Source organism: Neophocaena asiaeorientalis, unplaced genomic scaffold, assembly GCF_003031525.2.
Source record: "Neophocaena asiaeorientalis asiaeorientalis breed wild unplaced genomic scaffold, Neophocaena_asiaeorientalis_V1.1 scaffold474, whole genome shotgun sequence".
Taxonomy (NCBI): Eukaryota; Metazoa; Chordata; class Mammalia; order Artiodactyla; family Phocoenidae; genus Neophocaena; species Neophocaena asiaeorientalis.
In genome coordinates, this window is record NW_020175391.1 from 93,403 (window position 1) to 106,714 (window position 13,312).

General features: G+C 44.7%; 1 protein-coding gene across 1 annotated transcript; it reads left to right on the forward strand.

Annotated features, from left to right (window-relative positions):
• The first annotated feature begins 1,475 nt into the window (after positions 1–1,475).
• Positions 1,476–8,421, forward strand: ENSA (endosulfine alpha). Its single transcript, XM_024765784.1, has 4 exons — positions 1,476–1,671; positions 3,338–3,463; positions 4,774–4,940; positions 7,688–8,421. Exons 1-4 carry the CDS (start codon positions 1,615–1,617, stop codon positions 7,701–7,703), a joined length of 366 nt encoding a protein of 121 aa, XP_024621552.1. The 5' UTR covers positions 1,476–1,614; the 3' UTR covers positions 7,704–8,421.
• Positions 8,422–13,312: the final 4,891 nt, after the last annotated feature.

Sequence of the window (13,312 nt, forward strand, 5' to 3'; positions counted from 1 at the left end):
CTATCACGTTTCTAGTTTAAATCCTAATTATCTCCCACCCAGAGTATTGCAGTGGACTCCTGGCTAGACTGTCCACCCCCACTATCTTTCTGCTTGGAATTCTGAATGATTTTTATTCATTACCACTAGATTAATCTTCCTAATGAACAGTTCTGATCTGCCACTCTCTGGCCTAAAACCCTTAAATGTCTCCCCTGGATAACTAAATTATTCACTAGTTCCTTATCCTGGCATTCAGAGTCCTCCATGTTCTGGACTCAGTTCTATTTTTCTAGCCTTCATGCTGACCCCATCACCTAGAATACCCTTCCTTCACCTTTACCTGGCAAACTCCTAAATTCTTTAAAGCTGATTTCAAATACCCACCTCCATCACAAAGTCTATTTTTGTGGGGGGGACCCTAAACTGAATATGAACCTTCATTTGAACCCCTATACCACTTTATTAATACTTTTACTTCAATGCTGACCAGATTTTGCCTTGTATGATAAATGTGTATTCTATGCTTCTCAAACTTTTCCATTAGAAGTGTACCTAATTATACAGGAAAATGAACAGCCCCAAGGCTATCTGTCACAACAGGCTGCCTGGAAAATTAAAATTTAATATGAATTTTTCAGTGTTATTAGTATTAGACTGTTTTAATATAAAAATGTAGTGCTTTTTGACTAACACTCTAGGAAGACGTGTCTATTTAATCTTGAGGATTTAAGGTACACCTGGCACACTGTGAAAACCCTCCCCACAAGCCCACTAAACTTTACAAACCCACTAAACTTTCTATGGCAGTGACTGCCTTACTACATATGTGTCCCCTTTAAAACTAAAACAGTACCGTCTTCAAATAGACGCTCAAAAAATATTGTTGAACTGTGACTCAGGATACGTTAGCAAGTATTTACTAAATGTTTACCAGGTACCTAGACCTGTACTGTTTCAAAGAGCTCAAGTCTCCATGGGATGACTGTGAACAAGTAAAAAACTGTACATGAGTTAAATCATGAAACGTAAGCCATTTGTGTTCCGCAAGATGACTCAGTCTCTCCATTCCAGACCCCAAGTGACACATTGGAATAGTGTGTCTGACCTCTTAATTATTTTCTGGTGATTGATAATTTTCTGCTAACACTGCGTAAAGCTTAATCCTCTTCACCTGGAAATAAAAGGTTTCCATCATTTCGCTCTCCAATTTGAAGCTCAGCAAAGCCTCCTGGGCGCGGGGCGGTGGAGCCCAAGGAAGTCTGACCCCATCAAACGAGCAAAAATGCCAGAGCTACCAGCACCACCCCCTCACATCCCCCAAGGGCTTCCAATTGGTCCTTGCGGGTCACTCTCTTTCCAGGTTGGCCTTCCAGCTTGCCCGTCGCCTCCATAGAACCCACATTTAGCCAGCAACTATTGGTAGGTCGTTACGTCATTGCCCGATCTACCCCGCTCCCATTGGCTCCCATAGGAAGGGGCGGCCGCAACGTCACAGGCAAGAGCCGCCATTTTGACTGAGCAACCCTAGTGACAGGAGCCGAAGAAGCAGCGCAGGTTGTCCCGTTTCCCCTCCCCTTTCCCTTCTCCGGGTGACTTCCTGGGTCCCCTACACTCCACAGTTCCGGTCCCGCCATGTCCCAGAAACAAGAGGAGGAGAACCCTGCGGAGGAGACCGGCGAGGAGAAGCAGGTGAAATGGAGGGGGTGCGGTGGGCGAGCTGGGGGCGACCGTGATGGGGCGGGAGACGGTCTCCCACCAGTGCGGATTGGTCGCCATGGTCTCGGGCTCTGCAGGGGTTGGCCACTTCTTGCGTCATGCAGGGTGAGCTTCAGTACGGACTGCTGCTTTGGCGCTGGTTAGCTGGGTGGATTGTCAATCAATGCGTTTCTCTTCTTGATTGGCCAGTAGACCTACCGCTCAACTCATTGAAATTGTGCTATAATTGGCCGAGCCTGGGCGCGGGGCGGGTGTTTAGAAAGACTGGGTGAATGAAAGGGGTTGGTGGTCCCGGGATGAGATGTGTGTTACTGGTTAGTAGGGGTAAAATGACCGAACGACTAGGCTGGGGCTTGCATTCTAAATCTCCAGAAAGATACAAGTAGAGGTAAAGACGTTTAAAAAGGACCAGCACTGGGGGAAGGAAGAAGAGTAATTATTATCATGGCTAGTGTAAGGCGGCAACTTTCTCAAAGAGACCTGTTTTGACCGCTGGAGATGGTCTGTTGCCCACCTTCAAAGAGGACCTTACAAAATTGAAGAGGACTAGAGTTCCAAACAGAATAATGGAGGTTAAACCTAGAAAAGACGCCGACAGAGTCGTGACAAGAAAGACGCCACCATATTCCCCCCAGACTTCCAAGGTAGTGGGACTTAGTTAACCCGCAATTCTGTGATGAAAACACGCCACCCTCTTTGGGGGTTTGTATTTGACTTATAACATTTAGTACTGGATTCGGGTTCATGAAATACACCCGGTGTTATGTCTGTGCCAGGTTTTCAAGGGAAGGGAATGTAATTCCACTAAAAAGAGCCAAAAATTGGCTTCATGTCCTTTTTTAAAAAGTCAGTAAAGAAAAGTGCAGCAGGGCCTACAAAAAGCAAGCAGGGAGTAACAGCAACAGTAAGAGCCCCCGCAAGCTAATTGAGCTCTTGGCATGTTCCCCAAATTTCCGTCACTAGGGAAGGTGTTGATTTTTTGGCAAAGCTGGTAGGTAAATACTAGTGAACCTACTGTACCTTAATTTTCTTGAGGTTAAAAAGTGTCATTTTAATCTCTGTTTACCTGTCACCTTCCTACTACAGTGTTTATGGAAGCAATGCTGTCCCATTACTAAGGTGGAGATGTCTGGAGATGGCTACATAGCTAGCCTCCTCCGTAGAGAGACTTATCTGCTGACTAGCTTAGACGGGAACATCTCAGTAGTTATCCCCCTTGATTTCCCATTTGACCTGTACTGTGTTTTAGGGACAGCTAGGAAACTTTCGTACTAATTTTGTATCACCAGAAGCCCTGTTAGCTCTTTTCTCTGTCTGTCCTAGCTTCTGTTCTGAGTGAGATATCGCTTGCTCTTTGAGTGAAGTATTGTGTTTAGGTTTAGGTATAGGTCACTCACAGGTCACTGGGGTGGTTCCCTGGGTTTTGTGTGAGAAGCAAGTTATCTTTTCTTCTCACAGTACAGTCATCTTGAGCTTTAGGGATCTGAACAAAGGTCTAGCTTTATTTAAGAACAGAGTGGAAATAGCATGTTTACTAATGGGTAGACCTCCAGGAAAAGGTAATAGTATAAAAGTTATCAGGTATTAGAAGCAGTTGCTTCTTAGTGTTTAATTTTGTTGGCCCATTTGTTTCCTCCAGGACACACAGGAGAAAGAAGGTATGCTCCCTGAGAGAGCCGAGGAGGCAAAGCTAAAGGCCAAATATCCAAGCCTAGGACAAAAGCCTGGAGGCTCCGACTTCCTCATGAAGAGACTCCAGAAAGGGGTACGGGGCACAATCTCTTACCCTCTTACTTCGGAGCCAGAGGGGGCCTTAGGGATGAGATCTGTGGAAGTTCTGCTGAACACCAATATGAAGGTTTTGTTGTGGGGCAGTAGTAGAGAAAAATTAGAAACTTGTAAAAAGCAAGGCAAATATTGTAAATCCCTGAAATGGTATCAGTTATCTTCTGATTTCCCACGTAGGATATTAAGGCTTAATGTAGGGGCATTTGGGTATGGGGTTGGGGGAGTGAGGGAAGGATGTTTGAGTCTGGAATGCTGACAGCCTCCAGACATTTGCCTGTTTGGATGGTGGGAGTTTTAGGATTGCACATTTAGGATTAGAGCTAAATTTTGGGGTGTGTCATTTCAGAAAAAGATCAGCCCATCTGTCCTACAGATTTCCTCAACTTGAAATGAATAGTAGATGTCTTTAGACCCTTGAAGTTAGCACCAACTACTACCTATGCTCCCTGAAGAGACTTATTTTTCCTGTCCAGAATGGTCCTTCTCCCAAGGCAAAGTCTTAACTTCATAGCCATCTAGCTCCTGATCAGGTTTCTCAGTCCTCAGAGGTACTGAAAGCCGACTGAGGGATTGTATGTCATTAACCTGGAGTGTGTTTCTCTATGTGGATGAAATGGAGAGGGAAGCAGATTCCTGTGGAGAATCCCGGTTACTGAGTCTTAGTCACAGATGATGATGTGATGCTGATTTGCAGTTTACCTTGCTGTAAGCAAGGCAGGCGTGGGCAGGCTGTCAGAGCCATGGAACGTGTGTGGGAGTGCTTGCAGTCAGAGGAAAGTACATTCTCATGAACAAGCCCAGTTTCTATTCATAGTCTGAGAGAATATTTTTTAATTTTGAGGTTGTTAGCTTGAGGTTGATCTCCTGCTGATAGCCCCAGATCGACCCTTCTATGTATCTTATTCATTTCTGTTTCCCCAGCACCAAGCCCATTGGAGGCTAATAGGTCCTTATAAGCCTTAGTGAATAAAGTCAGTAATTTGGTTGAACCATCCTGTACCCATGGGGCTACAAAAGATGTGGGTACAGAGGATGTAGGAGCTATCTCTTAACTCCAAAAATAACACCCTAGTTGGGAAACTGCTTCCATACCTGAAAAAGTCAGAACACACTGGGGAAAAGACGTAAGTAAATGTAATTAATGCTAAGCTCTGTATGCATGAGACTAATCCAAAAGAGACTTGAAAGGTCTGAGCGTGGATGAAGGTTTATAGTGGATGTGAGTCTCCTTGTTTTTGAGGAAGACCAGAGCTCCTCACTCACCTAAACCTCCCTCTTATCTCTTAGCAAAAGTACTTTGACTCAGGAGACTACAACATGGCCAAAGCCAAGATGAAGAATAAGCAGCTGCCAAGTGCAGGACCAGACAAGAACCTGGTGACTGGTGACCACATCCCCACCCCACAGGATCTGCCCCAGAGAAAGTCCTCACTCGTCACCAGCAAGCTTGCGGGGTAACCGGGGCCCCCTTCTGTTCCCCTTCCTCACCCACTGGACTTTTGTATATCATAGGCAGGGATGGAGTGGGCACCTAGTTATATCTTCTCAGCTTGCTAGCCAGAAATGACTGTGATTCTCCTGGGGGCTGCTGAGAAAGTAATGTGGGCTGAAGAGAGGCTCTGAGTTCATTTCTTTGGATAAATTGAGATTTCCACACCCTCATGTAGCCCAGGTAGGGGCTCAGAAATAGGAGACTAGGATTGGATAATGCTGCAAACTCTTTTTCTTTTGTACAAAAAACTGGGGAGATGTGACTTCTCCTTTTGGAAGAGAATATCCCAAAATTGGTTAGGCTAGGCCTTGGGAATAATATGACAGGTTTAACATCTCAAGGCTAACCTGACATGGTTGGGAAAGATAGATTGAATGGGATCTGTTTTCTGTGCTTTAAATGTTTTGTCCCTTGGGCTGCTACTGCTTCATGTTTCCATTATGGCAGCTGTAGAGAAGCCTCAAAAGGAAAAACTGATTTGCTTGCCTAAAACTATAATGCCCACTTAACCTCCTTTACTCAGTCAGTGTCTTTTACAGTTTGCCCTGGCTCTTAAATAACGTAAAGATTGGAGGATATAATTCACATAAAATGGGCACCTTCTCTCTCTCTTCCAGCATGTTGCTTTTTGAAAGTATCGTGGGATAGTGGAAAGAACACTGGGTTAAGAGTCAAGGTATCTGGGTTCTAGTCCCACTCAGTCTAGGCAGAATTGACATGTAACCTTGGTCAAGGCATTTAACCTCTCTGGATTTCTATTTCCGCCTCTGTAAAACAGTTGAATATAGATAAGATTGATTCTGATTCTAAAATCCTGAAAAAAACTGCTGTTCATTGTAAAGCCAAAAGTGAGGAAGGCCCATAGGTGAGCCTACAGAGGGGAACTATTTGAAGACTACACGGGGAGAGAAGTTGAGGTTTGGGGGTTATAAATTCAGGCAAGAGGGCCTCATAAGTATCATAGTCTTGAGGGTCAAGAAAAAAAATTCTAAGAAGCTAGCCGTGAAAGCTCTTGCCTCTGCCCTCACCTGCTTTCCTACAATCTGGGCCCTTGCTGCTAAAAAGCTGCTCTGGCAGCCAAGCTGTGGGCCTGAAGAAACATGCTCAGTCATGCACATGTGGAGTCCCATATTTCAGATGTTATCAGCTGCCAGGTGTATTGTTAGGGAGACAAGAAGAAAAGGGATGAACTGAGCGAGCCTCCAGGGCTTAGTGCTACTGCAGGGCTGGAGCAGCAGGTTCTCAGGAGATGAATCACCTTGGAGGAAGCTGGGGAAGGTGGTTAGGGAGAAGGAGCAGGAGCACTGAGAAATCTCTGCCTTCCTAGAGCCCAGTAACCCAGCTCCTGTGCTCTGAGAAGTAGCAATGCTGATCGTGAACCAGGTGGGGGAAAGGGGCTGCAGGTGGCCAGCATCATCAGTCTAGTTATCACTGGCTTGGCCTGAATGTTACTGAATGCAGCCTGCTAGTCATCACAGAGAGAGCAGGGTGCGAACTAGCCGTTCAGGAGGGGAAGATTCTATAATCCTCTCTTGCCCTCTCAGCTCACCAGTTCTGATGTACCACACATCTGGCCTGATGAGGACGACTGATGAACTTGCTAATGCACGTTGGGGGCGGGGGTTAGGGTGTGTCTCTACTTCTTTCCTGACCAGCCATTCACTTTTCAGGCCATCATTCAGATTGGATAGGAAAAAGTTGGTGAGGAGGGAATGGAGAGAGCAGGATCCTGTGATTCCCTGGCCCCCAAACTCCTTGGCTGTCACTTGTAATTGTATATAATTTTTGTGTTTCTTGCTCCATTTCCTCATGCTGTCTTCCTTAGTCTAAAGTCCATGTGGGAAGGGGAAAATGCTGAACATCCTTGTATAGTTTCCTCAACTGTCCCAGACATGTTGTACATAGATATGTCATGTTATTATATATATAAATATATATATAATTTTGTACGTTTTCTTCACCTCCGATCTTCTCAAATTTTGTATTTTCTTTTCTGTCTGAGCTGCTTTCTCTGTCGGTCAGTATGACTTCTCAAGACTGAGGCGACAGTGAGTCTGGTTTTTAGGAAGGAATAGAAGAAATAGGGAAATCAGAAAAACTGTTGGTCTCTCTCTCCACCTGGTCATCTTCAAGGCTAAGAAAACAAAGAAGCAAGCTACGTTCTGTATATGCCACCTGTTTCCACAGTGTGAAGTACATAGCTTCCATGGCAAAGAAGGGTCATTTCAAAATCCAAATCCAAATTGCTTTGATTAAACCTAGATTATTAAGTCCACTCAGAACAACATGTGTGCTGTCTGGCCCTGACCTCCGTGCAGTTACCACCTGATCACTGTGTGCCCCCAGTCCGTCTCCGCTGCTGCAAGTGGCTCTGGCCATGCCTCTGAAACCAAGCCTGCTCTGAGCCAGGCAGCTTACACCCCTGAAACCCTCCAGTTATTTTGATCTTGTCTAAAGAATTTGTTTTTGTTTTTGTTTTCATGGGTATCTCCAAAAAGACAGAGAACATTTTGTTTTGAAGACAGGAAAAGACTGAAATTCTCTTTTTTTTTTTTTTTAAACAACTCGCTGGATAGGATTGAGACATGTGCCAGGTAGCCCTAATGATTGTTAAGTGTGGAAGAGTGATGGGGTAGACTGGGGTGGAACTTCGGGTTCTTTCCCTTACTGCTTGACAGTGTTTTCTTTTTCTTCTGTGTTCGTCTGCAGTGGCCAAGTTGAATGATGCTGCCCGGGGCTCCGCCAGATCCTGAGACGCTGCCCCCCTGGGTCCTGTGCTGGCTCCTGCCCCTCCCTGCTTTTGCAGCCAGGGGTCAGGAGGTGGCTCGGGTGCGGGCTGGAGAGGCAGAAGCCCCTGCCCGTCGGTGTCCCAGCGCATGGAGCCCCTTGGGCTGAGCACCAAGACCTTGAACCTTTTTTGTTTTTCCTTTTTCTCCAAATAATTGTTGGGAGACATCTCGGTGAAATCCTGGGGTTGGGGTGGGGGGTTGGGAGGGTGGAGTGGGAGATTTGGGGGAATATGAATTAGGACTTGGAGTTGATAAAAACATTCTTGACTATCCTCCTTAACCATGTGGCTGGTGGGTGGGTGTGAGGAGGAGGAAGTAAAATGGACAAAAGATGAGAGGCTCTAATTCAGCTCCGTGGAAGAATGCCTTGTTTGCTTGGATGTGGCTGGGGACCTGGTGTCAGATAAAAGAAACTGACCATCTAAATATGAAAGATGCAGACAGCTCCTCTGGTTCTGCAGAGCAAGCTGAGAACTCAATTATTCATTAAAAAAAAAAAAGTGCTGTCCTTGAAATAGATTTGCTGCGGGAAGAAGGGCAGTGAGCGTGGGAGAAGGGGGCCATGAGCGTGGGGAGCCCCACAGAGCCCAGGGGACTTTTTCAGTTTGAAATAAAAAACAAAAGAAGACCCACAAAAAAAACCCAACCCAGAAATACTCTGAAGCAGTTGGTGTGTTTTATTGGGGTTTGGGGAAAGGGAAGAAAACAATACTGAAGACACCATTCAAGGGGAGAAGCCAGTGTGGGGCCTAAGTTTCTAAGGAACAGGGGCCCTTCATGTGGGATGTGTCTGGGTTCCCCGTTTCCCTAATTTACGGAGAGGGAGCAGGGACGTTGGTGTATAGACCAGGACTTTTCCTGACTCCTGTCCAAGCTACTGTTTCTGTAGCTAATGCAGAAGATGCAGCCACCTCAGGTTTTGACTCACAAAATAAGGGGTTTGCGGTATTTGATCTAAATGGTTTATTGACACCTAAAGCTCAGTACAGGCTAAGCAAAAAAGGAAGCCTGCTTTTCCTTTTCCCTTCCAGTCTTCCATTCCTTCACAAGCTCTCATGTCTGAAGGAGAAATGTGACCTCTAGTAATAAGCCAAAAGGAATTCAAGCCTTTCTGCTAGTGGCCAGCAGGGGGCAGAGTCACTTCTTTCCTCATGATGTCCTAACCATCACTGGATTTCCTGCCACTGAAAAAAGTTTAAAACTACTTGTGAGTGTAATATACAAAAGAAATGTTACCCAAGGAGAAACAAACTCACTTGTCTCCTCTCACACCAATCTACCATGTGTGAAGATTGAAACTTGCCCATTTGCCCAAGTTTGATTAGGAGAATTTATCAAGGTATTTTCCCAAATGTGATTGGCTTCTCAATCACATCAAGGAAGATAAACAGGGTCCAGGAGACATAGATATTCCAGAGAAATCTCTATCATATTGAGGGGGAGGAGTACTTCTAAACTAGAGAAGGAATGTTGTTCTCAGTATCTAACTCATTCTTAATCAGAAACTTTCCAAATAAGTTTTCAGCTACTCGGGATGTTATACTGACTTGCTCTCTCCTGATTTAGCCAGCGGATTGTGATGCTCCTAACCATCAGCCTTTCTGAACAGCATGCTAGACACTAAGTGAGCCAGGTGGTTTGGAGAAATATATTAAAGGCATTCCCTACCTTTGTGGGGTTTATTGTCTAACTGGAAGAAAACATATGAAAGAGTTCATATACTTCAAAAGGTATAAACTTTGTATCTTTTTTTTTATACAGAGAACATTTAAAATTTTTACTTAGCGATTAGAGCCATTTTTCTCTGGTCTCCACGTTTTGGGGTTGTTTTTAGATACTTCTTCATTTCTTCCTTTTTTTTTTTTTTTGGTCATGCGGCACATGGGATCTTAGTTCCCTGACCAGGGATCAAACCCACGCCCCCTGCATTGGAAACACGGAGTCTTAACCACTGGACTGCCAGGGGCTTCCCTAAACTTTGTATCTTAAAGCTAGGAGTTACATGAATGTTTATTGTGGTGGGGTTTCTGAGCCTTTTCATCCTTATTCCCCTTAAACCAGTCCCATGACTTCTCTTTGAGCATGTTGTCCCTAGTTTTATGTTTGCCAGGTGGCTACAGCTGGGGAATGAGGCCAGCAAGTCTCAAGATGTGGAATCATCTAGTTAGTGCAGTTTCATTTAATATACAGGTAACGGAAGTTAATATACAGGTAATGGAAGTTGACATACAGAAATAAGTTACTTACAAGGTGGCAGCGCTAGTTTACTGAAGAGCTTGAGTTAATATCTAGGCTTTTATATGATTTTTCCATTCTTGGCTTCCCTGGCCCTTAGGTTTAAGCATAGCATTAGGGATCCTGGGGTGCCAAGAAATGTTTGTTCCTATTTCTGTTTCAGTTTAAAACGTGCCATTTCTTTTCCTTCACTCCCATACTATAGGGCTAGGCAGTCAGGGAAGACTGATTCTGCAGTGCTTCAAATAGCTGTTCCTGCCCATTATTTTAGCTTGGTGTTTTCTAAAATCTTTATTCCAGAGAGTGGATTCAAGGGTTCTTCTACTCCTCCAACATGGTTGAGTGATAATTGTGCTGACAAGCCTCTCAGTTGAGCCGTCTGATATGCAGGGTGGCAGGGATGAAGTCACCATTTTTATTGTCCAGCAGCATTTATTTTAAGCTGTTGTGGCCCTAGCATGGAAAACACAGGCAAAAGAAAAATAGCCCGGAGAATTGCCATTGACGATATCTACAGTCAGCCAGTGGCACCCACACTAGCAGCCCTTGTGTGTATAGTGCCCTCTACTGGGCCTTGAGGGAGGTTAACAAGGAAAGGGAAGATCTCTTCCCTTGGAAGCTAAGACCTGACAGTGGCATACAAATAAAAGCAAATTAATGTAAGATCCCGAGTGGCGGGAGTTTCCCTGGTGGCGCAGTGGATGAGAATCCGTGCTCCCAAGGCAGGGGGCCCAGGTTCGATTCCTGGTCAGGAAACTAGATCCCACATTGCATGCCGCAACTCGCATGCCCACAATAAGAGTTTGCATTGCCGCAACTAAGGAGCCGGCGAGCCGCAACTAAGGAGCCAGCGAGCCACAACTAAGGAGCCTGCCTCCGGCAACTAAGACCCGGTGCAACTAAATAAATAAGATCCCGCGTGGCATGCAGCATCTTAGTTCCCTGACCAAGGATTGAACCCATGTCCCCTGCAGCGGAAGCACAGAGTCTTAACCACTGGACCTCCAGGGAAGTCTCCAAATTAATGCAGTTCTAAGCAGAATTCCCACAAGCTAAGAGAAGGAGGGTCAGGAGATGAGTTGTTAGCTGAATCTTCTTAGAGATGGGTGACTTACTAATAAAGATAAGATGAGGCTGCCCATGCTTGGGCAGCAATATTTTAATTCACAAGTATTGGGTTGGCCAAAAAGTTCGTTCGGGTTTCCCATAAGCTCTTTTGGAAAAACCCAAACGAACTTTTTGGCCAACCCCAATAATTGTTGAACTCTAACTTTGCGATTGGAAATATTAGCAGTTGTTGGGCAGATAAACAGTATAAGAAATGGTGTCTGCCCTGAAAGAACTTGAATCCTCATTGAGACAACACTTCTACGTATAATACATGTCAGTGGTAAAAGAATTCTGAGAAGGGGTAATTCAGAGGGCTGGAATCATTAGGTAAATATTAGTGGAAGAAATGGAGATTGAACTGGGCCTTGAAAGATGGGTAGTATTAAATTGTCTAGTTCAATTATCAGTTAATAAGTGCCTGTAATATGCCAGGCATTGTGCTAAAATATAAATGATATGTGGGTGCTTCTTTCAAGGCGATTCCACTCTGGTGGGGAAACCACACATGAGGAAATCATATGCAGTGTTAAACTTGCAGCAGTAGAAGCCCAGCTACATAGAGGAATAGGAACAAGTATTTAATAGTAATTGCACCTAGACCATTGCTAAGTACTCAATTGACATCATCTCATTTAGTCCTCACAACAATTCTACAAAGTAGGTAGTCTTAGTCTTGCCATTATACAAATGAGAAAACTAAATCAGTAACTTGGCCAAGTCACATAGCTTCCGAGAGTGGAGGCAGGATTCCACTGCCTGCAATGGGATGGGGAAAAGAGTGATCAGGAAGCACTTCCACTGCGGGGCCGGTTCAATCCCTGGTCGGGGAACTAAGATCTCACAGGCTGCATAGTGCAGCCATAAAAACAAAAAAAGAGCGATCTGGGGACTTCCCTGGTGGTCCAGTGGATGCAGGGGACATGGGTTCGATCCCTGGTCAGGGAACTAAGATCCCATATGCTGCGGAGCAACTAAGCCTGTGTGCCACAACCACTGAGCTCGCATGCCACAACTAGAGAGAAGCCGTCATACCACAACGAAGAGCCCGCGCACCACAACGAAGACCCGATGCAGCCAAAAATAAATAAATGAATTAATAAATCTTTTTAAAGAAAAAGTGATCAGGAAAGATTTCATGGAGCAAATTCTGAAGGAGGAACAGGATTTCTCCAGAAAGGTAAGGTGAGCAAGGGCATTTTTGTACAGGGACCAACACTTAGAGAAGGATGAAACTGTGGAATCTGGTGATTCTGCAGTAGCAGTATCAAGTGAGTCCTGAGGAGTCACTGGAGACCAGGCCAGGAAGGTAGACAAGGATATGACTTGCAGGCAGGCATAGGAACCACTGAGGGGATTACAAAGAAGAAATCTTGTCAGTTCTATGTTTTAGACAGGTCACTGCAAAATTGTGTGGAGAAGGGATTTAAAGGTAATAGATTTAGTGATGGACTGGTTCTAGTGTCAGGTTTCCTGGTTTTGATAATTTGGGACAAGTTTCTTAAACTCTCTTTGCTTCAGTTTACTTATTTTGTAAAATAGGAATGATGTAGTACCCACCACAAATGACTGTTGTGATGATTAAGCAAGATAAAGCATGAAAAGCCCTTACTTCAGGGGCTACAACAGTGCCTAAGATATGGTTCCTGCCCCCAGGGAGCTTAAAGACTACTGGGGGATATAATAAAGACAGGTAGACTGACAATTATTAGAATACAAGGATTCGGTGCTAAGATAGGGATAAGCACAAAATGCTCTGGAAGCACAGAATACACACCTAATTTGGGCAGGTGGGAGAAGAACAGTCAGGAAAAATCCCTTCACAGAAGGTAGCTTCTAAGCTGAAATATGATGGAGTAGTAGGACTTAGGTAAAGGGATTAGATTGGGAAAGGTCTTCCAGGTGGAAGAAACAGTATGTGAAAAGATGTAGAGGTATTACATTCTGGAAACTTAAAATAATTGAGAGTAGCTGTAGCATAGCATGCAAGGAATGAGGCCAGATGTCGGTGGAGGGAAGCAAGGGTTAGATCCCAAAGGGCCCTTTAGGCTTTATTCTGGAGGCAATGTGAAGCTGCTGAATAAAGGTTTTGAGCAAGGAAATGACATGATCAGATTGGCTCCTTAGAATAATCTTTCTGATTGCAGTGTCAGGAAGAGATCGGAGAGGGTATAATGGATGTATTAGAGACGCTATTAATGGG